The 26,002-nt window shown below is 47.7% G+C and overlaps 1 protein-coding gene across 1 annotated transcript; it reads right to left on the bottom strand.

Moving 5' to 3' along the window:
• On the bottom strand, window positions 1-25,774 carry Tmem130 (transmembrane protein 130). The gene is given in 8 exon segments (NM_001170399.1): window positions 1-1,523; window positions 1,830-1,942; window positions 10,087-10,289; window positions 13,138-13,222; window positions 14,742-14,908; window positions 16,084-16,243; window positions 19,718-20,023; window positions 25,571-25,774. Coding segments are annotated over 8 exon segments (1,275 nt in total). The 5' UTR covers window positions 25,662-25,774; the 3' UTR covers window positions 1-1,373.
• Between the last annotated feature and the right edge of the window lie 228 nt (window positions 25,775-26,002).

The following is a 26,002-nucleotide window of genomic DNA, read 5'->3' as shown; positions in this document are numbered from 1 at the left end:
TGTGCTTGGTGAAGCTTTTATTCAGGAACAATGGAGGTTTGTCATGGGAATGAACAGTACAAGAGACAATACTATTTCAGCAGGATGTCCAAGGGCCAACAGTTACCATGACGAGAGATCTACCTTCACAGACGTGATCATCCTTTTCCGGCAGGTGCAGGCTGCCCTGACATGCTGGATACCCGAGTAAGCCTGGAAGCTTACATCATACCTATGTACCATGTTTCCTTCCTTCCTTTCCTTTCCTTCCTTCCTTCTTTCCTTCCTTCCTTCTTTCCTTCCTTCCTCCTTCCTTTTTTTGACACAGGAACCCCCTAGGTGGCTCTGGATGTCCTGGAACTCTGATCTGATATCTACATGCCTTTGCCTCCCCGATGCTGGGATTAAAGGTTTGCACCACCACACCAGGCTTCTCCTTATTGTCTTTCAAGGCATCCTCTGCCTCCTGCTTTTTTTTTTTTTTTTTTCTTCTGCTACCTTGGGAGTAACTGAGTGGGTAAGATGTCACAACACAACACACCACAGAGAGAGAGGAGAGAGAGAGAGAGAGAGAGAGAGAGCGCAAGCACAGACATCAAGACTCAGTAGTACAAGGCTGCTCTCCCAAGTCCTCACTAGCTTGACCCTTCTATTTGCCCCAATCACTTTTTCCTTGGTGGACATTGACCTTCCGGGTTTCAATGAAAGAGAATCCACTTAAAAAGCATTCTGTATTCACAGAGTGTTCGTTCTGCCCCCATACCCTCTGGTAATAGAACTCTAGAGACAAAGGGCAGAGGGAGTGTGAGGCTGGGCTTGGGCTCCACCTTTGAGGTCTAGTTCAAGTCCATCCCAGCAAACGAGCCTTACAGACACACAGCAAACCATCTGGGGTGCTCTGTCTCATCCATGTCTGTCCTTCCTCGCTTGTGAGGGTGGCCATCTGAGCTTGTGTTCTCTTTCGCTATCTATCCTTAACCATCTGTGACTTCCTTCCTCGTTCCTCCTGGTTCGGGCAGAGCTGCATTGCCAGGGGTCTCATGAATACCCAGTCAGCAACAGACGTGCTGACACGAGAGCAGTGGGCAAGGGGCAGCCAGACCCACTTGGGAGAATCTTAACACAACACACCAAAGACCAGAATCCTGCTTGGTGGGGGTGGGGAGAGGGTGACTGGGAAAAGCTCACAGCACTGACTACACTGTACGGATGAGTGGATGACAGCCGGGAGGTGACACAAAGGGCAGATGACGACAGCTGGACTGTACAGATCGGTGACCAGTCTGGGCAAACGGTCACACCTGTGTAAACCCCTCCTGCTCGGTAGCATAGGCTACCCTGCCCGAGGCTCCCAACGGGTGATCGGCGAATACCGAGAGCTACAGGGCGGGAGTTCACACATTGTAAGTTTTCACAGGTTTGTAGAGGGGGGGAAGCAGCCCGTGGTTCTCTCGGACGATTTCCAGGTACTCGGACGGGGTGTCCAGAAAGAGGGATCCACAGCATACCTGGCAGCAACACTTGAGCCCAGTGGCCTCCGGGCTCTTGTCAGACATAGGGGAGAAGTCAAAATCAGCTACCTATGGTGAATAAAACCCTGAGGGGTGGCTACCACCCCCCTGGGAGCCTCCCCCACCAGCCTGTCCGCAGGCTCGAGAGTTCAGCAGAAAGGAGATGGGTCGGACGGGTTACCAGCTAACTGAGCAATCCTACGGTCTATCACGTCTTCTCTGCGTATCATTCCCAACCATAGGATTCAGCAGGACCCCCTCTGGGCATCCTGCTCTACCTATCTTACCCTTTCCTAGATAAGGCTCGGTGGTCTAGCCTCCATCCTACAGAGTACCTACCTCCACTACATCCTTCTGGTTAGCAGCGTTCCGCACAGTCATGTACATGACGAAAACCAGCAACACGGTGATCAGCGTGGCACACGGGAAAGCAAAGACGAAAGGCTGGAAGCCTGGGAGGGAGAGAGGGAGGTTATAGGACTGGGTAGCTGGTGTTCAAAAACTGGTTCATGAGTAAAGGCAGGCACTGCCAAGCTTAAAGACCTGGGTTTGATCCCAGGAGTGAACGCTCTCCTAAAAAGAGATAACGGCCTCCACATGTGTGTCATGGCATACACATACAAGCACACACAATAGCCGGGAGGTGGCAGCCATGCACTTTTCTTTTCTTTTTTTTTTTTTTTTTTTTTTGGAGCTGGGGACCAAACCCAGGGCCTTGTGCTTGCTAGGCAAGCGCTCTACCGCTGAGCTAAATCCCCAACCAGCCATGCACTTTTAATCCTAGCACTCGGGAGGCAGAGGCAGGCAGATCTCTGTGAGTTCAGGGCCAGCCTGGTCTATAGAACCAGTTCCAGGACAGCCAGAGCTACACACAGAGAAACCCTCTCTTGAAAAGATAAACAAAAGAAAGAAAAGGCACACCCAATAAATAAACAATAAGTGGTTTTTTTTTAACTACTAATGTTGAGTGTGTGTGCACGCTCACATGTGCGTGTGTTGGTGAGTGTGTGAATGTATTATGTGTGCAGGTGCACAAATGTGTGTGTGCAGGTGTGTGAGCGCAGGTATGTGTGCATATGAAAATCGGAGCAGGGGCTGGGGATTTAGCTCAGTGGTAGAGCGCTTGCCTAGGAAGCGCAAGGCCCTGGGTTCGGTCCCCAGCTCCGAAAAAAAGATCAAAAAAAAAAAAGAAAGAAAGAAAGAAAGAAAGAAAGAAAGAAAGAAAGAAAGAAAGAAAGAAAGAAAATCGGAGCAACTTCTAGTGTTGTTCCTTGGGTTCCTTTGACTTTCTGTTTGAAAAGGGATCAAGGCTGTCACCAAGCCAGTCAGGCTGGTCAGCTCCAAGGATCTGCCTGCTTCTGCCTCCTAGTCCTAGCTTTTTACGTGGATTCTGGGAACCAAACTCTGATCCTCATGCTTGCCAGGCAAGCACTTTACTGACTGAGCTCTCTCCTCAGCCCAAAATCCTGGCTCTAAGGAAGCAAGCAGGACAGAGAACGCAGCTAATCCCCACTGGAGACATTTTTCTCTTCTGTACACACTAAACAGGTCCACAGGAAAATCCAGGACTCAATGAGAAAGAGAGGAGCTGAAGCTCTGTGCTCAACCACTTGCTGCCTGAGGACCAGAGTCCAGATCCCCAGACGAGCATGGTGACCTACCTGTAGTTCCAGCCATGGAAGGTGGAGAGAGGATCACCAGATCGAATCGATACAGAGACCACCATTATTGACTAGCTCCGGGTTTGATTGAGGGAGCCTGCCTCATCGAATAAGATGGAAGGGTGATTGAGAATGGTTTCTAGGTTTTATTTGTTTCATAAATATTTAAGTGTGTGTGTGTGTATGTGTCTGTGTGTGTCTCTGTATGTGTGTATGTGTATGTGTGTGTCTCTGTGTGTGTCTGTGTGTGTCTGTGTGTGTCTCTGTGTGTGTCTGTGTGTGTCTCTGTATGTGTGTATGTGTATGTGTGTATGTATGTGTATGTGTGTGTCTCTGTGTGTGTCTGTGTGTGTCTCTGTATGTGTGTATGTGTATGTGTGTATGTATGTGTATGTGTGTGTCTCTGTGTGTGTCTGTGTGTGTCTCTGTATGTGTGTATGTGTATGTGTGTATGTATGTGTATGTGTGTGTCTCTGTGTGTGTCTGTGTGTGTCTCTGTATGTGTGTATGTGTATGTGTGTATGTATGTGTATGTGTGTGTCTCTGTGTGTGTCTCTGTATGTGTGTATGTGTATGTGTATGTATGTGTATGTGTGTGTCTCTGTGTGTGTCTGTGTGTGTCTCTGTATGTGTGTATGTGTATGTGTGTATGTATGTGTATGTGTGTGTCTCTGTGTGTGTCTGTGTGTGTCTCTGTATGTGTGTATGTGTATGTGTGTATGTATGTGTATGTGTGTGTCTCTGTGTGTGTCTGTGTGTGTCTCTGTATGTGTGTATGTGTATGTGTGTATGTATGTGTATGTGTGTGTCTCTGTGTGTGTCTGTGTGTGTCTCTGTATGTGTGTATGTGTATGTGTGTATGTATGTGTATGTGTGTGTCTCTGTGTGTGTCTCTGTATGTGTGTATGTGTATGTGTATGTATGTGTATGTGTGTGTCTCTGTGTGTGTCTGTGTGTGTCTCTGTATGTGTGTATGTGTATGTGTATGTATGTGTATGTGTGTGTCTCTGTGTGTGTCTGTGTGTGTCTCTGTATGTGTGTATGTGTATGTGTGTATGTATGTGTATGTGTGTGTCTCTGTGTGTGTCTGTGTGTGTCTCTGTATGTGTGTATGTGTATGTGTGTATGTATGTGTATGTGTGTGTCTCTGTGTGTGTCTGTGTGTGTCTCTGTATGTGTGTATGTGTATGTGTGTATGTATGTGTATGTGTGTGTCTCTGTGTGTGTCTGTGTGTGTCTCTGTATGTGTGTATGTGTATGTGTGTATGTATGTGTATGTGTGTGTCTCTGTGTGTGTCTCTGTATGTGTGTATGTGTATGTGTATGTATGTGTATGTGTGTGTCTCTGTGTGTGTCTGTGTGTGTCTCTGTATGTGTGTATGTGTATGTTTGTATGTATGTGTATGTGTGTGTCTCTGTGTGTGTCTGTGTGTGTCTCTGTATGTGTGTATGTGTATGTGTGTATGTATGTGTATGTGTGTGTCTCTGTGTGTGTCTGTGTGTGTCTCTGTATGTGTGTATGTGTATGTGTGTATGTATGTGTATGTGTGTGTCTCTGTGTGTGTCTGTGTGTGTCTCTGTATGTGTGTATGTGTATGTGTGTATGTATGTGTATGTGTGTGTCTCTGTGTGTGTCTGTGTGTGTCTCTGTATGTGTGTATGTGTATGTGTGTATGTATGTGTATGTGTGTGTCTCTGTGTGTGTCTGTGTGTGTCTCTGTATGTGTATATGCGTGTATGTATGTGTATGTGTGTCTCTGTGTGTATGTGTATGTGTGTATGTGTGTATGTATGTGTATGTGTGTCTCTGTGTGTGTATGTGTGTATGTATGTGTATGTGTGTCTCTGTGTGTGTATGTGTGTGTCTGTATGTATGTGTGTTTGTGTCTCTGCGTGTGTGTCTGTTTATGTGTCTCTGTGTGTGTATGTGTGTGTCTGTATGTATGTGTGTTTGTGTCTGTGTGTGTCTCTATGTGTGTATGTGTGTATGTAAGTCTATGTGTCTGTGTGTGTCTCTGTGTGTATGTGTGTGCGTGTGTGTATGTGTCTGTGTGTGTTTATGTGTGCGTGTGTGTCTGTGTGTGTTTATGTGTCTCTGTGTGTGTGTCTGTGTGTGTATGTGTTTGTGTCTCTGTGTGTACGTGTGTGTCTTTATGTGTCTCTGTGTATGTGTCTGTGTGTGTCTCTGTATGTGTATGTGTGTATGTATGTGTATGTGTGTGTCTGTGTGTGTGTCTATATGTATGTGTGTTTGTGTCTCTGTGTGTGCGCGTGTGTATATGTGTCTGTGTGTGTCTGTGTGTGTCTCTATGTGTGTATGTGTGTAAGTCTATGTGTGTGTGTCTCTGTGTGTATGTGTATGTGTGTATGTATGTATATGTGTGTCTCTCTGTGTGTGTGTATGTGTCTGTATGTATGTGTGTTTGTGTCTGTGCGCGTGTGTCTGTTTATGTGTCTCTGTGTGTGTGTGTATGTGTTTGTGTCTGTGTGTGCGCATGTATGTGTCTGTGTGTGTGTCTGTGTGTGTCTGTATGTGGGTATGTGCGTATGTAAGTCTATGTGTCTGTGTGTTTGTCTCTGTGTGTATGTGTGTGTGTGTGTATGTGTCTGTGTGTGTTTATGTGTGCGTGTGTGTATGTCTCTGTATGTGTCTGTGTGTGTTTGTGTCTCTGTGTGTGTCTGTGTGTGTATGTGTTTGTGTCTGTGTGTATGTGTTTGTGTCTCTGTGTGCGTGTGTGCGTGTGTGTGTGTATGGTAGCACAATGCCCATAGATGTCAAAAGAGCGCACTGGATCCCCTGGAGCTGAAATTACAAAGGTTATGAGAGTCCCAGTGTAGGTGCTGGGAACCCAGCTCAGGTCCTCAGATCCAAGAACAGAGTGTACTTCTAACTCATGAGCCATCACTCCAGCGGGAGGGTGATTCTTGTTATTTTTTTATGTGTGCGAGTCTTTTGCCTGTATGTACACATGTCTGGTGCCTGTGGTGGTCAGACAGGGAGCATTAGATTTCCCTGGAATTGGAGTTGCAGATGTTTGTGAGCCACCATGTGGGTGGCTGGGAACTGGACCTGGGTCCTCTACAAAAGCAACACGTGCTCTTAAGTGATGAGCCATCTCTCTGCCCTCTCATAGGATGATCCTTAATATAAAACTCAGGGATCTACCTGGGCCTTTAACACACACACACATGCACGCACGCACGCAGCACGCACACACACACACACACACACACACACACACACACAAAGGAAGATAAATAAAATGAAGTATGAGAACGGTTAAAAATATATTCACGGGGGCTGGAGAGATGGCTCAGTGGTTTAGAGTACTGACTGCTCTTCCAGAGGTCCTGAGCTCAATTCCCAGCAACCACATGGTGGTTCACAGCCATCTGTAATGGGATCGGATGCCCTCTTTTGGTGTGTCTGAGGACAGTGATGGTGTACTCACATACAAAAAATAAACAAATCTAAATACAATCTATTTTGTAGTTGTTAGAGCGCAAAGAAACCTGGGACAAGCCTTGTTCAGTACCTGTGGCTCCTCCCAGTTCTCCCAGCACCCTCAGTACTTGTGGCTCCTCCCAGCACTCCCAGCCCCGCCTTCTACCCTAAACCTTTCCTTCGCAAGGGCTTCTTCCGCTTCTCTTCCTCCAGCCTGATCCCAGTCTCTTGGTCTCTTGACCCAGGCCTCCTCTCTCGGTAACCCGCTCCTTTCTTGTTCTCCCTCCCCTCTCTCCTTCATGATCTGGATTAGTCTGCTGGCCATGTTCAGCCTGGAGTCCTGCTTCTGCCTGCTTTCTCTCTTATATATCTATAGTAAAAATCTTTCCAGTGCTTTAAAGTGGTCATGTTCTCCTCTCCTTATTTTATTTTTCCTTTCATTCGACAGTACCCTCTTGGGGCAGTTAAATTCCCTACCCCCGGCTGCGTGGGCCAGAGTCAATGAGTAGTTGATAAGAGTGAATTGTGAGTCTCCACAGTCTACACCATGAACACAGGAAGAATCCCTGTGACAGTTAGTTCCTATGTCACCTGGATTGGACTGTAAAATGCACAAAGAACATCTCTCGGGGTGTTTTCATGGATGATCAGCCCCTGAGCACTCTGCCTAATCAATGAGTTAATCTCTTGATAGACAGAACTGAAGGGGTTTCTTGGGAAATGGTGTGAGGGAGGAGGGAGGGGCTTTGGAAATGTGATGGAGATCGCCTGGGAAAACAGTCTCAGTTGAAGGATAATCTAGATCAGGCTAGCCCATGGGATGACTGTCTTGATTCTTTATTTTTTTTTTTTTAAGATTTATTCATTTAGCTTATGTATATGAGTACACTGTAGCTGTCTTCAGATACACCAGAAGAGGGCATCAGATTCCATGACAGTTGGTTGTGGGCCACCATGAGGTTGCTGGGAATTGAACTCTTGGAAGAGCAGTCAGTGCTCTTAACCACTGAGCCATCTCTCCTGCTCCCTATCTCTCCTGCCCCCTATGTCTTGATTCTTAAATGACAATGTGCTGACTGTGGATAGCACCGTTTCCTAGTTTGGGGTGTTAAGCTGTATAAGAGAGAAGCGTTCTCTGCTCTTGAGTATGGCTATGGTATTGACCAGCTGCTTGAGCTCCTGCCTTGACTTCCCTCAATGGTGGACCATATCCTAGATGTGCAAGCCAAAGAAATCCCTTCCTGCCCAAGTGCTTTAAATCAGGATTTCATCACAGCAACAGAGATGGAAGTAGAATGTGATGTCACCAAGGACATGAGGGCTGGGTTTTCTTCTGACGCCTTCCTGTATCTCCTTTGCCTACTTCCGGTCAGCCATTCTGTAAGCTGCCCTTTTCTCTGGTTCCCATCAGCTGTGAAGAAGCTCACCCACTCCCACCCATGTTTTTGCCCATGTTCATGATGCTGAGCAAATGTGGGATAAGCTCTCAGAATCCTTCCTCTCAAAACAATGCCAGTTGTCTGGTTAGGAATTTGGTTGACAATGACGTAGAAATAATTAACACAGCCCTCTTCTAAGCTGTGCTGTGTCTCTGCCTCAGCTTCCCACCACATGGCGGCTCTGGCGTCACCCACAAAACCTCTTCTCAGGGAAGGCATGGGGGAATGGAGAGAAGTCAGTGGTCATGGGTTCAAATCCTGGCTCTGGCCATGCGGTGTGAGGCTCATGAAAAAAAAGCGAGGAGGAATGTGAATGTGCCTGCTCTGCGGGTGATCGCTCTTCCTCTACTAGCATGAGGCTGCTTCCGGAGAAAAGGTGGTGTGCATTGAGTGTTGTGTGCAGATGAACCTCCCTGTGCACCCATGCTGTGGAGATCAGAGGTTAACATCAGGAGTCTTCCCAAATTACTCTGTATGGCCCCCACCTTGTTTTTTTTTTTTTTTTTTTTTTTTTTTTTTTTGTGTATTTGTTTGTATTTCCTTTTTAATTGTATTTATTTATTATTTACTTTCTTACTTATTTGCTGATTTTGTGTGTGTATGTGTGTGTGTGTGTGTGTGTGTGTGTGTGTGTGTGTGATCAGAGGACAATTTTATAGAGTTAGTTCTCTCCTTCCCACCCTGTCCCTCTTGGGGATAGAACTCAGATTGTCAAGCTTAATGGCAAGCACCTTTTCCCACTGAGCCATCTTGTCGGCCCATTTTGGGGGGTTGTTCATTTAAGACAGGGTCCCGCTTGGTAGTCCTGGCTGGTCTGGAACTTCAGCATAAGCTAGGCTTGCTTTGAGTTCATAAAGCTGCTTGCCTTGCCTTCGCAACAGTGTGACTGTAGGGTTGAACCACCACACCTAGCTTCTACCTCATTATCTTTAGACGGGGTTTCTTACTGAACTCAGGGCTCACCGATTTGATTAGACCGGCATGCTGGGGAGCCCTAGGAATCCTCCAGTCTCCACACCCCCTCCCCAGGTACCGGGGTGACAGACATAGGCTGCTCCCTCCTCTTCCCCCCTTTTAAATGGTTTTTATGTGTACAGTTGTTTTCCCTGTCTCGTCTGTGCCATATGTACATACAGTGCCTGCAGAATCCAAAAGAAATCATCAAAACTCCTGGAACTGGAGTCCCAGGTAGCCGTGAGCTGCCATGTGGGTGCCAGGAATTGAATCATGGGGTAGAGTGTTAAGAATTACATTGGCAGAGTTTGGTGGTGGTACTGGGTGGGTAGAGTATTGTAAATAGTATTTAGTGGAGGAAGTCAGTAGAGTGTAGAGGGTGGTATTGATAGTACTTGGTGGTAGCACTGATATCGGTCAAGTGTTGGTGGTGGGCTAGGCATTGGTGGCACACACTTATAATCCCAGCTCTCAGGAGGCAGAGGCAGGCAGATCTCTGTGAGTTCAAGGCCAGCCTGGTCTATAGAGTTCCAGGATGGCCAGGGCTCCACAGTGAGACCTTGTCTCAAGCCAAAAAGTGTTGTTGGTGGCATTAATGGGATTTGGTAGTGGTATAAAAGTCTGTAGCGTGTTAGGACGTTGGTCCAGTTTGCTAGTGGTACCTAGGTTAGTAGCGTGTTAAGGATGGTCAAGCTGGTGTTTGATGCTGGGGCTGAGGTTGACGGAGTGCCAGAGACAGTACTGGTGGAGTTGGTGGTGAGGCAGAAGTGGCAGAGTCCCATTGATGGTTTTGGTGACATTTGATGTTGGTACTAAGGTGGGCAGAGTGTTCGGGATAATCATGGCGGAGTTTCAAGTTGGTGCTGGTGGAATCTGGTGGTGACAATGTCGGCAGAGTGTGGATGGTGGTGGCGGCTGTAGCACTGGGTCACTGAAATGTGAATTGTTCCTCTACCCAGGAGAACTACTTACACACTTGGTGCTGATGGGGTTGGCCTTGATGACCTCGGTAGGATCAGCCACCAAGTGGTCACCAGAGGTGGTGGCGGGGTTTTGATACCCGTATGGCACTGCACAGAAGGCAAGGTGTCACTTACTGGAGGGCCACACCTGAATCCTGTGGTACTGGTGAGCCTTGCTGATAGCATTCTCAGCACGGAAGATGAAACAGTAGTCCCCAGGGTCCTGGAAGACGTGGGTCAGGTTAAAAGATGTCCGGGTCACCAACACAGGGTGGCACTCTCTGTCCTCCAGTGCGAGACACTGCGGCTTGAGGCCCCAGCACACATGCAGAGGTGGGCTAAAGAAGAACAGATATGCATCTTCAGAAAGGGCTGGGTAAGGAGCAGGAGCCCTGACTAAGGACAGGGAAGCTAAGTAGGGCAGAAGTTTCGGAGTCCTCTCTATACAGCCTGCCCTGTTCTGTGCGATGGTTCAGAGTCCAACGACCACTTTAGTAGGATGTAGAATTGCCATTGAAACAAACCTCAGAGCATGTCTGTGCCAGGGTTTCTAGGCTGGGTTAATTAAGGTGGGAAGACCCACCCTGAATGTAGGGAGCACCGTTCAGTGTGTTCCAGCCCTAGACTAAGTAAAAAGCAAAAGCAAGCTGACCACTGGCATTCATCACCCTCTGCTTCCTGACTGTGGACGCCATGTGATCAGCCATCTAAAACTCCTTCTCTAGCCCTCCCTCTAGTAAATATTAATCTCCATTGGGGGTTTCTGCTACTCAGTTCCCTGATAAAACACATACAACTTTTATATTTATAATAAACCTTATGCACTAGAGCCTGGCAGATGTCTACCCCCGAAGCTATTAGAATCTACTTCCCTATCCACAATCCTGAGTTGTAACTCACCAAGGTCCATCTGGGCAGCTCTTAACTCCAATTGGCCGGCCCTCATGGCTGTGTTTTCATGACTCACCTACCCCGTGGCTGCTTCTCCACCCTCCACCTTCTCTTCTTTCGTGGTCCTGCCTCAGACCCCAAGCCTGGGAACTGAAAGCCACCTGTCTCTCTGCTGCCCCTTGGCAATTTTATTCAACTAATAGTTTTCAATTAAGGAACAAAACCACATAGCATTACTTGAAGTGTGTATGGATTCCCTCATCCCTGGGGGCAACCAAGCCTTGAGGGAGAGTATTTAGCATTATGATACATAACAAAAGACCAAACCTCAACAATTACCTTTTTTTTTTTTGTCTAAATAAAAAAAGGCTCTTTTATAATAATAAACAACATACAATAGGAACAATTGTGAACAGTGATAAAAATTACTAAGAGATGTATTTAAAAAGTCCAGTCTGGGGCTGGAGAGATGGCTCAGCAGTTAAGAGCACCCGACTACTCTTCCAGAGGTCCTGAGTTCAATTCCTAGCAACCACATGGTGGCTCACAACCATCTGTAAAGAGATCCGATGCCCTCTTCTGGTGTGTCTGAAGACAGCTACAGTGTACTTATATATAATCAATGAATAAATCTTTAAAAAAAAAAGTCCAGTCTGTTTGTATTCGGCAGTATTTTATTTTCTATCCTATCTTGGTGAGTTCAAGATTCTGCATTTAAATCTATTTCTTTTTCTTTTTTTTAAGATTTTTCACCCTATCAAAGTTTGCTTAGCTTTTCAGAGTCCACCTCACTGCCACCTCCTCCATGAAGCCTTCCCCACCTTCTCATTCAGGAAGTGCTCATCCTTCCCCCTCCCCCCCACCCCATGCCATCTGAGCACTGTTCTGTCTCTGGCACTGTCTAGTGTTGTGTACAGCCCTCTGCACACCAGCCTGGGGTCTCCTTAGGGTCCCAGGCCAACTTTTCTTGCATCTGGAATGGCTGATGTTGAGGTGTATTACTTAATTTTTTTCATGGCTGTAACAAGTTGCCTGAGGCAGCAACTTAAGGCAGGAAGGGGTTTCTCTGGGCTAACAATTCATGGTGGGGAGGTGTTGATCTTTTGCTATGTACTGTAATGCCTCCCCTAAGGGCCTGGTTGTCCCCAGTGATAAGAGAATCCCCATAGACTTCTAGTAATGCACCAGTTCAGGGTACATGATTGTAAGGCAAAAACTGTGGTCTCTAGTAAAACGTTTAAAGAGATCCCCTTTTATCCTCGTATGCCTATGCACAATTGGTCTCGTGTGGACTGGAGCTATGGCTCAGTGGCTAAGAGCACTTGATGCTCTTGTAGAAGACCCCGGTTCCATCGCCAGCACCCACACAGCAGCTCACAACTGTCTGGAACTCCAGTTCAAGGGGACTGGACATCCTCTTCTGATCTCCCAGGGCATCAGGCACACATATGGTGCACAGACATACATGCAAGCAAAATACTCATACATGTAAAATAAATCTAAAACCGTTTTTACAAATAAAATATTATGAGAGGATAATACATATAATTTGGTGGGCATATGATAAAAATCAGGGTGCATTATGGGAAGGGATGTATTGTGCTGGGAAAAAACAAATATATGATCTAACCTATCAATTAAAGTAGAGAACTGACTGGACTATGCTTGTTAATAAGCAGCCCCTCCTGCTTTTAAACTCCATAAAGAGAGATGCCAGTCTGAAACCTGGGGCCCTTGAACACTCTTACTCCATTGTTGCCTGCTGCATAGCTTGTCAGTGTCTCGGTCTGATCCAGAGGTATTCAACCTTCCTAATGCTGCAACCCTTTAATACTATACCTCATATTATTGCGACTCACAGGTTGAGAACCCAGTGTTCTAATCCGTGCAGTTGCTTAGTTCTGAATAGCTCTTAGTTCTTTTAGAAATCTATGCCAGCCCTTATTTTTAATTATTTGGCTAAGAGACCAAGAACCTGGGAACACGTAGTACAGAGCCTGTTCTCTCCTAGTTCACAGCTGTGGGACAGAATAGCACTACCCTTCCTCTAGGCTCTTTAAGAGACAGAGTAGGCTGGGGTTGGGGACTTAGCTCAGCGGTAGAGCGCTTGCCTAGCGAGCGCAAGGCCCTGGGTTCGGTCCCCAGCTCCAAAAAAAAAAGAAAAAAGAAGAAAAAAAAGAAGAAAAAAGAAAAAAGAGAGAGAAAAAAAGAGAGAGACAGAGTAGGCTCTGTGGCATCATTGGTAGTATAGGGAGGCCACAAAACACCCATACAACACTCTGAGGGTTCACTCACCTCCCGAGGAAGTTCATGGTCATTGTCAGCTTTTGGAATGTCTGCATGAGGGTGGGTCCCAAAATCTGGATGCCTTGAAGTGTCTCTGTAAGGAAGGAGGAACCCATTAAATCCAGTGGCTGAGGATTGACACAAGATGCACAGCCCCTTAGGCTGCATAGCCACCTCCATGTCCTTGCCTCTGTTCCTGGTGCTGGCTCAGAGGGAGGCAACTGGAGAAGCAAACAAGAGCCAACTCTCTCACCCACTGTCACTACACCACTGACTTTGCTACATGAAAAGTACCAGCCATTACCAAAGGCAAGGAAATGCTCACAAGGCCTGGAGAGACACCTTGTCTGGTAACCTAGTTAGTTATCTCTGTCAACTTGACTCAGCCTAGAATCACCTGAAAGGGGAGTCTCAACTGAGGGATTGCCAGGATTCAGATTGGCCTGTGACCATGTCAGTGATAGATTATCTTGATTCCTAATTGATGTGGGAGGACTCAGTCCACTGTGGGCGCCACCATTCTCTAGGCAGGCAGTCCTGAGCTGTATAGGAAGCTAGCCAAGCATGAGTTGGTGAGTGAGCTGACACTCAGCAGTCTTCCATAGTTTCTGCTGTACTTCCCAGGTTGCAGGTAATGATTTGTGGACTAGCAAGCAGTCCTGCCTTCAGGTTCCTGCCTTGAGTTCTTGCCTTGACTTCTCTCAGTGATAGATTATGACCTGGAGCCTAGGACAGAGAAAACTTTTCCTCCTCTGAGTTGCTTTTGGTCAAAGTGTTTTTATCCCAGCCACAGAGATCAAAATAGAACAGTTGGTGAAGACTAGACCTGAATTCCACCCTCGGCATCTCGAAATCCCAGAGCTGGAAAAGTGAAGATGTTCAGATCCCCGAGAGTCACTGGCTAGCCAGACAAAGTGAGCTCCGGGCCAATAAGAAACACTTGCTTCAAAAGAATGTTGTTAAGCCAGGACAGGTGGTTCCTTCCTTTTATCCTAGCACTTGGAGACAGAGGCAGGGGGATCTCTGTGAGTTCCAGGCCAGTCACGGCTACACTGTCAAGAACAATTATTAATTTTTAAAAGGTGAACTGGCATCTGAAAACTCAAGGTTTTCTTCCTGACCTCCACATGCAAATGCACACATGTGCATACCCCACCTGTACACATGTGTTAAGTGTGGGCTCAGATGCACATGCACAGCATGCACACACACACACACACACACACACACACACACACACACACACACACACACACAAAGAAATCTCTGAAAGCCATCCAAAGTCGGGTAGCTAGACAGAGGCTTCCCACTCTCCATAGCCAGCTTTGACCTAAACTGTATTGACTGCGGAACAAGGAGCATCAAGGGCCAGCTCTGTTGTACAACAAGTGTCTGGTCAAGCTCAGGCTCTGGGGGACAGGTTAGCCTGAGCTCAAATGCCAGAGTGTGGCTGCCTGTGGCCTTTGGCAGACTCTCTGAAGTAGACATGAGGCTGGAGATGGCTCTGAGGATATCCCTTCAAGAGCAGTCCGGTGCTAGCCTGGAGTCACCTGGATCTGGAAGGAGCGTTGTCTGGGACTCCTTGGGTGGAGCCAAATGGGCAGGAGACCTACCCCGAAGCCTTAAGGATGTTGAGAAGTCACCAGTCTTCTGTATGATGCCCTTCGTGGTGTCTAGCTTTGTCTGCTCCCATTCTGCCACCACCCTGACTTTCACCGTGAAGGTTCCAGGGCTCGAATAGTTGTAATACACCACAGAGTTGTCCGTTATCAACATGGTCCTATGAAGTGACAAGGAGAAGGGACAGAAACGTCACTGTTTCCCCTTTTGGTAATTCGGAAGTGAATCCAACAAGGCCTCATGGAAACGACGCCTGTCATGACTTGGGAAGCTGAGGCAGGAGGATCTTAAGTTCAAGACCAGCCTGGGCTATACAGACAAGCTCCGTCTCAAAAATCAAAACAAACAAACAAGATTTATAGCTCTTAAATTTGAAGTTGGCGGTTCTAGTTTTCTGGTTCTGTTTGTTTGATTTTGCCTTTTGAGGGAGAGTCGTATGAGCCTGGACTAGCCTTGGGCTCGCGCCATAGTCCAGAATGACCATGTTCTGAGCCTCCCGCCCATACCTCTGGAATGACAGGCCTGTGCCACCTACCAGGCTTTCGGTCTTTCTTAGGGTTGGAAAAACACTCAGTGGTTAAAACCATATACTACTCCTATAGAGGACCTTGGTTGGTTCCCAAAACCCACGTTGGGCAGCTCACAGCCACCTATACCTACAACCCTAGCTGATCTGTCACCTTCCTCTGGCCTCTATGGGCACCTGGCACTCATATGCACATAGCAATACACAGATATAATTCACACGATTCACACGATTTAAAAGAATAAAAATAAACCTTGGGGGGAAAAAACCCCAAGGCCGGGAGGTGGTGGCACATGCCTTCAATCCCAGGACTCAGGAGGCCGAGGCAGGCAGGTCTCTGAGTTTGAGGCCAGCCTGGTCTACAGAACAAGTTCCAAGACAGCCAGGGCTACAAAGAGTAACCCTGTGTTGAAAAAAAAAAAAACAAAAACAAAAAACCGAGAAGAGGGAGAACAATTAAAACTACAAATTTGAGGTTAATAAGATGGCTTAGTGAATAAAGGTACTTGGTACCAAGTCCAGTGACCTGAGTCTGATTGATTCCCCAGGGTTCAAGTGAAATTGTCCTCTGCCCTTCACACACTGACAAAGACAGAAGTTTTTTTTTTTTTTTTCTTTTTGTAAAGAGTAAATAGCTGGTCCTGGTGCCCCACCCCTCTAATCCCCCAGAGGCGCGGGATCTATTTAATGAGTTCTTAGGGCAGCTCAGGTTACCTACTGAGACCGTGCAGGGGGTGGAAGGAGAGGAGAAGCGGGGCAGGAAGGAAGAGAGAGAGGGAGGAAGGGAGGGAGAGAAAATAAACGCATACCCGTCTCCGAAGTCCCATCGGTAGAAGAAAGAAGCTGACTTGAAGAAGTCGCTCGGGTCATGGAGGAGAAAGGACAGTCTAAGGCTTCTCTTGGTGATGTAGGAGTTCGGCCAAGACAGGGAGGTGTTCTGGGTAACGACTAGGTTTCCCACCAGGGACTCTGAGAAAGACCAAGGGAGAGTGAGTGCTCATAGGAAGGAGCCTGAGTGTCACCTTGGACTGGAGCACAGCAGCCACTCCCTGGCTCAGCCTCCTCCAGCGGTCAGAACCGTGTGCCGTGGGGGACCCCACGAATCCTCCACCACCGAGATGTCCCAGGCACCCCCTGCTGGTGGGGACTCACAGCAGGCGTTGAGTGCTTTACCTGCACTCCTGCTCCCACCTCCCTTTCTCAGGGAGACCCACCAGGAAGAAGCACGCAGTCCGCAGTCCGGTGCAAGACAGGATGCCCACACTTGTAATTCTAGTACCTGGGAGGCTGGGGCAGGAGGATCAAGAGTTCAAGGTCATCCTTGGCTACGCAATGAGTTAAGAGGTCAGCCTGGGGCAACAAGGGGCCTCATCTCAAAACAAACAAATACATTCGCCTCAGAATTGAACGCATACAAGACGATTTTTGCTGTTGTCATTGGACTCTAAGCAATACAGCCTAACAGTTACTTAAAACGCTGTAGCAGACACCAAAGGGGTATAAGGAGATAATTTTAAGGATGTAGGAGGGGCTGGGATGGGGCTCAGTTGTGAAGCAGCTGCCTAATACTCAGGCTCTGAGGTCCATCACCCCAACACCAAAAAAAAAAAAAAAAAAAAGGGTGGGGGTGGGGGAGAAGAGCTGGAGAGATGCTCAATGGTTAAGCACTTGGTACTCTGCAACTGTAGCTCTGAGGTACCTGGCGCCCTCTTCTGGACTCCATGGCAACTGCATCCATTGCCACTAGCAGAGCGTAGGGATGAGTTACGTAATTCTGTGCTTGCTTCGCTTTCGATAATAATTTTTTTTGCAAGCACGAGCATTTTCGATCAGGGCATTAATAAACCCACTGTAAAGGGTCGTGGTTAATAATTACGAGAACTAGAGCTATTGAGATGGCTCTTACCATCTCAATAGGCAAAGGCACCTACCATCAAGGCTGCCGATACGAGTTCAATCCCCAGGTCCTACATAGCAGAAAGAGAAAATCAACTCCTGCAAGTTGTCCTCTGACCTCCACATGAACACCAGGGCACGGGTACCCATGTGTATATACACCCTCAGTAAATAAATAGTAAGTAAATGTAGTAAAAGGGATTTAAATAGTCCCATAAATCAGCTGTGTGTCATAGGATACGCCTATAATCCTGGCACTGAGGAGACAGAGGCAGGTGGATCTCCTTGAGTTCAGAGCCACCCTGGGCTCTACAGAAAGAACTCCTCCCACACCGGAAAAAAAGACACACAGATTGCTGGGCTCAGTGGTGCACACCTTTGATCCCAGCACTGGGGAAGCAGAGGCAGGTTTATCTCTGTGAGTTCTAGACCAGCCTGGTCTACAAAGTGGAAAAAATTTCAGGACAGCCAGGGATGCACAGAGAAACCCTGTCTTGGAAACCAAAAACCAAAGAGACAGATTACTTCAGTGTCTTTAGTCAGTCCCCTAAGAGTTGTGTTTTCACTTTTTGATATTGTTGTCTTGTGCATAAATAATTGCCTAAATGAAGGCTTACTTCCCCAACACAAACTCACTCCCACGGCGAACCCCAGGGGGCTCTAGATCTGAACCCAGGTCCCCTGCAAGAACTGTAAGTGCCCTTAACCCCCGAGCAATCTCTCCAGGCCTCGGTCCTTCATTTGTTTTATTTTTATTGTTCCACACAGATGAGTGTATTGCCCATGTGTGTGCCTGCTGCCTCAGGAGGTCAGAAAAGGGTGTCAGATCACCTTGGGCTAGAGTTACAGGCAGTTGTAAGCTGCCGTGTAGGTGCTGGAAATCAAATCAGGGTTGTCTTCCAGAGCAACCAGTGCTCTTAGCCACTGAGCCAACTCTCCAGCCCTTCTTCTTTTTAAATGAAACGTTTGAATTACATTTATCTATTTATTTAGAGTGTGTGTGTGTGTGTGAGCGTGTGTGTGTGAGTGTGTGTCTGTGAGTGTGTGTCTGTGTGTGTGTCTGTGTGAGTATGTGTGAGTGTATGTGTGAGTGTATGTTTGTATGTGAGTGTGTGAGTACGTGTGATGTATGTATGAGTGTCTGTGTGTTTGAGTGTGTGTGTGTGACAGTGTATATGTGAGTGTGTGAACGTGTGTGTGAATGTGTGTGACAATGTGCATGTGAGTGTGTGTGAGTGTCTGTGTGTGTATGTGTGTGTGAGAGTGTGTGAGAATGTGTGTCTGTGTGTATGTGAATGTGTGTGTGAATGTGTGTGTGAGTGTGTGAGTGTGAGTGTATGAGTGTGTGAATGTGTGAGTGTGTGAATGTGTGTGACAGTGCATGTGAGTGTCTGTGTGTGTGAGAGTGTGTATGAAAGTGTATGTGTGAGTCTGTGTGTTTAAGAGTGTGAGTGTGAGTGTGTGAGTGTGAGTGAGAGTGTGTGTGTCTGTGTGTATGTGAGTGTGTGTCTGTGTATGTGAGTGTGAGTGTGTGTGAGAGTGTGTGTGAGTGTGTGTGTGTGTGGTGTGTGTGTGTTGAAGTCAGAGGATTAACTTGCAGGAGTGGATTCTCTCCACGTGGGTGCTGGGGATCAAACTCAGTTTTTCAGGCTTCACAGTGAGCACCTTTACCTGCTGAGCCATCTTGTCAACCCTATTTTCTGATTCTTTTTAACATCATGAACAACCAACAAAGAATCTATGCCTGCAGTTTGCATCTATTTGATTACCGTCAGCAATCAAGGCTGGATATTTTTCTCTGCACAAGGAGCTTAGTAACGGGAAATGGCTCAGTTGGTGAAGTGCTTGCCTTGAAAATATGAAAACCGGGGTTGGGGATTTAGCTCAGGGGTTGGGGATTTAGCTCAGTGGTAGAGCGCTTGCCTAGGAAGCGCAAGGCCCTGGGTTTGGTCCCCAGCTCCGGAAAAAAAAGAACCAAAAAAAAAAAAAAAAAATGAGCAGGCTTCCCTTTGGGGCTGGGGATTTAGCTCAGTGGTAGAGCACTTACCTAGGAAGCGCAAGGCCCTGGGTTCGGTCCCCAGCTCCGAAAAAAAAAGAACCAAAAAAAAAAAAATATGAAAACCTGAATTTGATCCCAAGAACCCAGATTTTAAGAGAAGAAAAAAACAAACAAAAACCTAGATTATAGTGGTGGATTTGTAATCTCAGTGCTGGGGCTCGCCGGCCAGCCAGTTTAGTCTCATTAGTGAGCTCCAGGCCAAACGAGCGGTCTTGTCAAAAAGAGAAAAGTGGATGCTGCCTGAAGAACCCCAGAGACTGTCTTTTGGTGTAGAAACACATGGGTCAGTATGTGCATATGTGCACATGTGCACGCACAAGAACATATACACTGGTACACACAAGCACAAGATTTGAAGGCGGGCCTGCTGTTATAGCTCAGCAGGAAGCATTTGTTCCCTCACAGTGTTTGAGGCCCTCCCTGGGTTGCACACATGAAAGCGCTTGAAAGCAAACAGGTGAACAAGAAAGGCCCTCAGAGATGCTCACCTTTAATGGGGAGAACCAGAGCACTCCTGGCTAACGGCTTGCACATCCAGCAGTCTACAGCAGTGACCCAGACAGAGACTGGGAAGTCCCCAGGCACGCTGCCCACCACGCGGATGGTTGAGGTTAGATTCTTCTCAGTCTTGGCAGTGAGTGTCAGAGGCGTGTGGATCCAGTGGAAACGGTAGAGGTGGGCATCTGCAGGCAGGGGCAGGCTGCCATTGTCCTTGACCACCAGGCTGGCTGAGATGGTCACTTCGGTGCCCATGGTAGCAGGACCATCAGTAGTAAGACTAAGGTTATAGAGACCTAGGAGACACATGCGGGCCAGGGTTCAGGAAGATGATAGGAATCCTTCCGCTATTTTTCCAATCATCAATTAAGCATTCTGTCTCTCAGTCGCCACAGCCACAAGTGTTTAACAAGGATGTGGGGTTACTGGTCAGTCTTCAGCAGGCACATAGAGTTTGCTTGGGCTGGGGGCGGGGCTGTAGTGGGGACTAGGGACATAGCTTAATAGGTAGAGTGCTTGCCTAGAGTGAATGAAGCTCTGGGATTTATCCCTTTCATTCTACAAACCAGGGTGGCAGACAGCCATAATCCTAGTACTCAAAAGGTGGAAATGGGAAGCCCAGTAGTTCAAGGCCATCCTCAGCTACATAGTGAATTTTAGGCTAGCCTGTACTATACAACCCTAGCCCCTAACCCTAAGTCTGTTTGTTTTTGTTTTGTTTTGTTTAATAAAATAACAAAAGAAAGAAAGAAAAGAGAAAAGAAAGAAAAAACAATATAATAAAAGCCAACGGTCCCAAGCTTCAGTCACAGGCCTCTGGCTTTCTCTTTTCTGGGCACACCCCGTCACTGACATCACCATTCTATTCCATTTCAAGGGGTTCCATGTGCAGTCATGCGGATTTCTGCTCTAGCCTGGCCCTGACTGTATGTCCCAGCTTCCAGCAGGCGACCTAATAGGGGCGGGCCTAGATTCACATCTGGGCAACTTCCACTTGGAAGCCAGCCACTTTAACTTCTTGTAGGAGGAGCACAGTAGCAAAGCGCTTTAATTCCAAGACTGACCAAGGCCAATGGATTTCTGTGAGTTTGTGGCCAGCTTGGTTTACAGAATGAGTTCTAGGCTAGCCGGGGCTACATAGTGAGATGCCATCTTTTAAAAAAAAAAGAAAAGAAAAGAAACAGTTTCCACTCTTTCTTTTTTTTCTTTTTTTTTTTCGGAGCTGGGGACCGAACCCAGGGCCTTGCGCTTGCTAGGGAAGCGCTCTACCACTGAGCTAAATCCCCAACCCCAACAGTTTCCACTCTTGAGGATGCTTTGGCTCTCTGACCTCAGAGCTTCCATATATGGTGGCTCGGTGGAGAAAGCCTGACGCCAAGCCTGACGACCTGAGTCTGATTCCTGGGTGTGCAAACATTCTACTATAAACAAATCTAGCAGTAAAAAGGATGCCCCTTCACCTCCTGGTGCACGGTAAGTCTTTCAGGAACTTCTCCTGTGCCCTGGCCCCTCAGTGCTCTCCTGACAGGCTGGGGACACCATTGTCACTGACCACCAGCACATGGAATGAAGATTTCTCCTTCTTTTCCGTTGTACTTTTAATTTCCAGAGGACAAAGGTCATGCATATGCCTCTCTCTCATGCACAGCCAAGTGCCTAATACGTAATAAGGAGTTGGGGACACGGCTCTGCGGTTAAGAGTGCTTGCTGCCCAGGCATGAGAACCCGAGTTCAATTCCTCAGACCCACTTAAAAAGCCAGGCACAGCCTGACAGTGGTAGCACAGACCTTTATTCCCAGCACTCAGGAGGCACGGGCAAAGGCAGGAAGATCTCTTGAATTCAAGGCCAGCCTGGTCTACAGAGTGAGTTCCAGGACATCAGGATAACCTGGGCTACATAGAGAAGCCCTGTCTCAAAAACACAAACAAACAAAACAAAACAAAACAAAGAAGCCAGGCATGGTGATGTCCACCTGTCCCTATACTTGGGCAGCAGGCTAGGAAGATCTCTGGAGCTGGCTGATCTGTCAGTCTAATGGGATCAGCAGGCTCCACTCTCTACTGAATTGTTTAAATTGAGTTAAAACCAAGAAACGGGTCTCAGTGTCACATTAGCAAAAACCCCAAGTGTTTAATCCCAACTATATGTTGTTATCGGTCAATAGGAGGCAGTGCCCGAGGTGGAGAGAATCTGAGGAAGACATCCCAGGTCAGCCTCTCACCTGCACGCATGCGCATGCACAAGCTGTATAATAGGTGTTCGGCGGTTCCTCTGAGCCACGTGACTCCTGGAGAGGAAGACGTAGCCTAAAGTCCAGGCCGCTTGGCACTGTCCTAGAAGACGGTTCACCTGGGGATTACTGACTGAACCCCTTCTGTGTGCCTCACCCCCACAGGTGCTGGGGTTACTCGTAACTGAAGGGCATGCTCCCTCTCTGAGCGTGTTCACAGGACACTGGCTGGAGTCTTCGGCAAAACCAAGAGAGGAGTCTGTCTGTAAATGTGCCATTTACCTCACAACAGAATTATCAATCCCCACTGAGGACCTGGGCTTCTGCACATTCTGTTCCCTGGCCCCACGTCTCTGTTATGAATTCCTTTCCTTCAAATGTATTTGTTGAGTTATAAAGCTGTTTGAGTCAAGATGCTAAAGGCATGGGCTACTACTGCCGTCCAAAATGCCACGGGGTTGAGGGTTTAATATTGTCAAAATGGTGAGATTTGGTTTACTTTTAATTTTGAGACAGATTTCTCGCTCTATGCAGTCCCAACTGTCCTGGAACGACCAATGGAGACGGAGCTGGTCTTGAACTCACAGAAATACAGTTATGTCAGTTGCCATGGCTCCTGCTGCCACCCACGTCTTCCTTCCCCGATAGGATCGACTGTACTTTTGAATTGCGAGCTGAAATAAACCCTTCCTTCCTTAGTCTGCTTTTGTCAGGTATTTTACACGTATCTGTTTTTCGTGTGTGTGTGTGTGTGTGTGTGTGTGTGTGTGTGTGTGTGCGCGCGCGCGCGCGCGCGCATATGTGTGCACGTAGCAGGGCTCAGGTTTTTCCCTCTAATATATGGGTTCCAGGAATCAAATTCAAATTCAGGTCTTCGGCTTATTCCCCCCCACCCCCCGGGGTGTTTTGTCAGACCACGCAGTACCCAGGCGAATCTGCAATACAAAAGGCACGGGCTACTATTGTTATTCTCCGGGCTATTATCCCTCCCTCCTGTAGGTAGGCAGCATCTTCCTTTTCTCCAGGACTCTCCGTCTCCCCCCACTTCCACCTCCCTTCTTCCCTCCCACTCGAGTTGAGGAGGAACGAGGACCAGAGTGAGGCTCTAAGGTGGCAGGGGCGCTAAGCCGCCTCTTAATTGCCATCCTGCATCTGCAGTGAGATCGGGCTGACGCAGATCTGTTGCCATGGAAACGGAGCTGCTGGCTGGAGAGGGAGGACCCGCTGACGACGTTGTTGCAAATGGTTGCCCAGCTCCCAAGAACTCCCACCAGCCGTGCCTGGAGGAGACCACAACGGTCTTAAAAAACAGAAGCTGGGCTAGAGAGATGATGGTTCGGTGTTTAAAAGCCCTTGCTTTGAGCACCTAGGTTCGGTTCCTGGTGACTACTATGGACAGCTCATACCTGTCTGCGACTCCAGATCCTGGAGATCCAATGTCCCCTTACAGCTTTCACAGGCATGCATGCACATGTGAACACTACGTTCACAGACAGATGTGCATCCACACAAGTTGGAATAAATTTAAAAATTAAAAAGAAATTAAGAGCAGAAGCTGCACCAGGCACGAAGTGGAATGTCTTTCACGCACTTGAAAGACAGATGCAGGGGGGCTGGGGATTTAGCTCAGTGGTAGAGCGCTTACCTAGGAAGCGCAAGGCCCTGGGTTCGGTCCCCAGCTCCGAAAAAAAGAACCAAAAAAAAAAAAAAAAAAAGAAAGACAGATGCAGATCTCTGGGAGTTCGAGGCTAGCCTGGACTACACGAACTGACTCCATGCCAGGTGGGGCTATTTAATGAGACCTAGGCCCAGTACTTCCTCAAGTGTGGTGGTACACACCTATAATCCCACAACGATGGAGGTGAAGCTGAGGATTAGAAATTCAAGGTCATTCTTGGCCATATGAGTTTGAGAACAGCCTCTGAGGTTACATGAGACCCTGTCTTTAAATAAGGGGGAGGAGATCTGGACCCTTTTCAAGGTGACACTACCCTCCTTCCTTGGCCTTGGTTTTCCTACGTGGTTTCCGGGCTCCATTGTTTTCCCATGATACACATGGAGCTCTGGAACATTCTAGAAAATGATTGCTGTGGCCTTTTCACACAGCGTATGTGGGCGGCACAAAACCTTTGCCAAACAAATGGTCTAAATAACTCAAAAATCTGCCTGCCTCTGGGATTAAAGAGGTGCTGTGAGGAGGATAAGGAGTTCTAGGCCAGCCTGGGCTACATAAGACCCCATCTGGAAAAAAAAAGGGGGGGTTGAATTGGTGACGTATGCTTATAATCTCAGCACTGGGGTAGCTAAAGCAGGAGGGTACATGTTAGAGGGTGTAATTCATGAAGACCCTGTCGCAAAATAAATATAGTGTGATATGGTGGCAATGCCTTAATCCCAGCAATGGGGAGCCTGAGGTAGCCAGATCTCTGGATTCAAGGCCAGGATGGTCTACAGAATGGGTTCCAGATCAGCCAGGGCCACACAGAAAAATCCTGCCTTAAAATAATAAATAAATAAATAAATAAATAAATAAATAAATAAATAAATAAATAAATGGTTGTGTATTTCTTGTAATCTAAATCACGTACCTTCTAGACCCAGGGTGTCCATTTCTGGATGAATTTTATGTTGGATTTCCAGGAGCAGGGGTGGAGGTGGGGGTGGGGGTGGGGTGGGGGTGGGGGTGGGGGTGGGGCTATTGCAGGTGATTTTTAAAAAAATGCAAAATTCCCACAAAATCCTCTAATTCATGCTTAAAAAGCAGTGTTTTTTTTTTGTTTGTTTGTTTTTTTGTTTAATTTTCTTCGTGGCTCTGCTGTTCTCACAAATCTACACCAGGTCCCCTATTCCCCCACCACTCTTTTAATGGGCGCGTGTGCTGTGAGGAATGACTTTTTTTTTTTTTTTTTTCAGCTGCTCACAACCCACTGGTCTCGAATCTGAGTCGTTTGTTATTCCTAAAATGGGGTAGGAAGGTTGCTGTTGGTCTTTTCATCACGGAGAGATGGGTCCCTGGTGAGCCTTGGAAAAAAAACCTGTCGGCTCAAGATCCCATTAAAAAAATCATTCCCGGGCTGGGGATTTAGCTCAGTGGTTAGAGCACTTACCTAGGAAGCGCAAGGCCCTGGGTTCGGTCCCCAGCTCCGAAAAAAAGAACCAAAAAAAAAAAAAAAATCATTCCCAGGGAGGAAATGGCAGACTGGCCTCCTGGGCTGTGGATTAGCACCCGTGCCACCCCTTAGCCAACGCAATCACGGTGGAAATCTCTAGAAAAAAGGTGACATCTTATAACGAAAGCGCTACCCCATGCAGGCAAGGGGGCGGTTCCCCCTCGGAATGGCTGAGGTGCGATGGCCTCTCTCAGCCCACCGGGAACTCCCTGCATGCATCCATACTCCCTATTCCTCCCCTATTGAGTACCAGTCTCAAGCATCGGGATGAATATATTTCCCAGGGCAGAGTGATGGAGGCAGGCATCGAAGGGAAGCAGGGAGACACCCCCCAAGTGCCTGGGTGACTTCTGGGCAGAGGAGCAGAACGCACCGAGTCATCTCGGTGGCTTAGGTTCTGGATAGTACTGGATAGCTCCAGGCAGGCTCTTGCTTACTTACCTGCTGCCACCCTCGCCGGGCCCAAGGGCAGGACACAGGCGAAGCAGAAGACGAGGACGAGGTCCGACCAGACGTTGGTGGCCTTGGCCATGGCGCAGCGTGGAAAGCGAGGGGCGCCGGGCGGATGCTCAGGGAGCTGGGCTGGAGCTCCGCAGTGGCGGCTCCGTCTGGTTGTGCGTAGAGACGCAGCAGCGCTCGCCTGTCCCCGCCTGCAGCCACCTCCGCCCACACAGCCCTCCTCGAGAGTCCCTCCCCTCTAGGGATCACAGAGACCATCCTTGCTTCACCAGGTGCGCATGCTCCCTCCCTCCCTCCCAGCATCGTGCTTCTTGTCGGTCCCACAGCCATCTTTCCAGCCTGAGACAAGGTCTCTTTACTGAACCGTTAGCTCGCCAAGTTAGTCAGGCCAACGATCAGGAAGCCCCTGGAATC

The sequence above is a fragment of the Rattus norvegicus genome, chromosome 12, assembly GCF_021556685.1.
Source record: "Rattus norvegicus strain SHRSP/BbbUtx chromosome 12, alternate assembly SHRSP_T2T, whole genome shotgun sequence".
In the NCBI taxonomy this organism is placed as follows: domain Eukaryota; kingdom Metazoa; phylum Chordata; class Mammalia; order Rodentia; family Muridae; genus Rattus; species Rattus norvegicus.
This window is presented reverse-complemented; position numbering and strand designations above follow the sequence as displayed.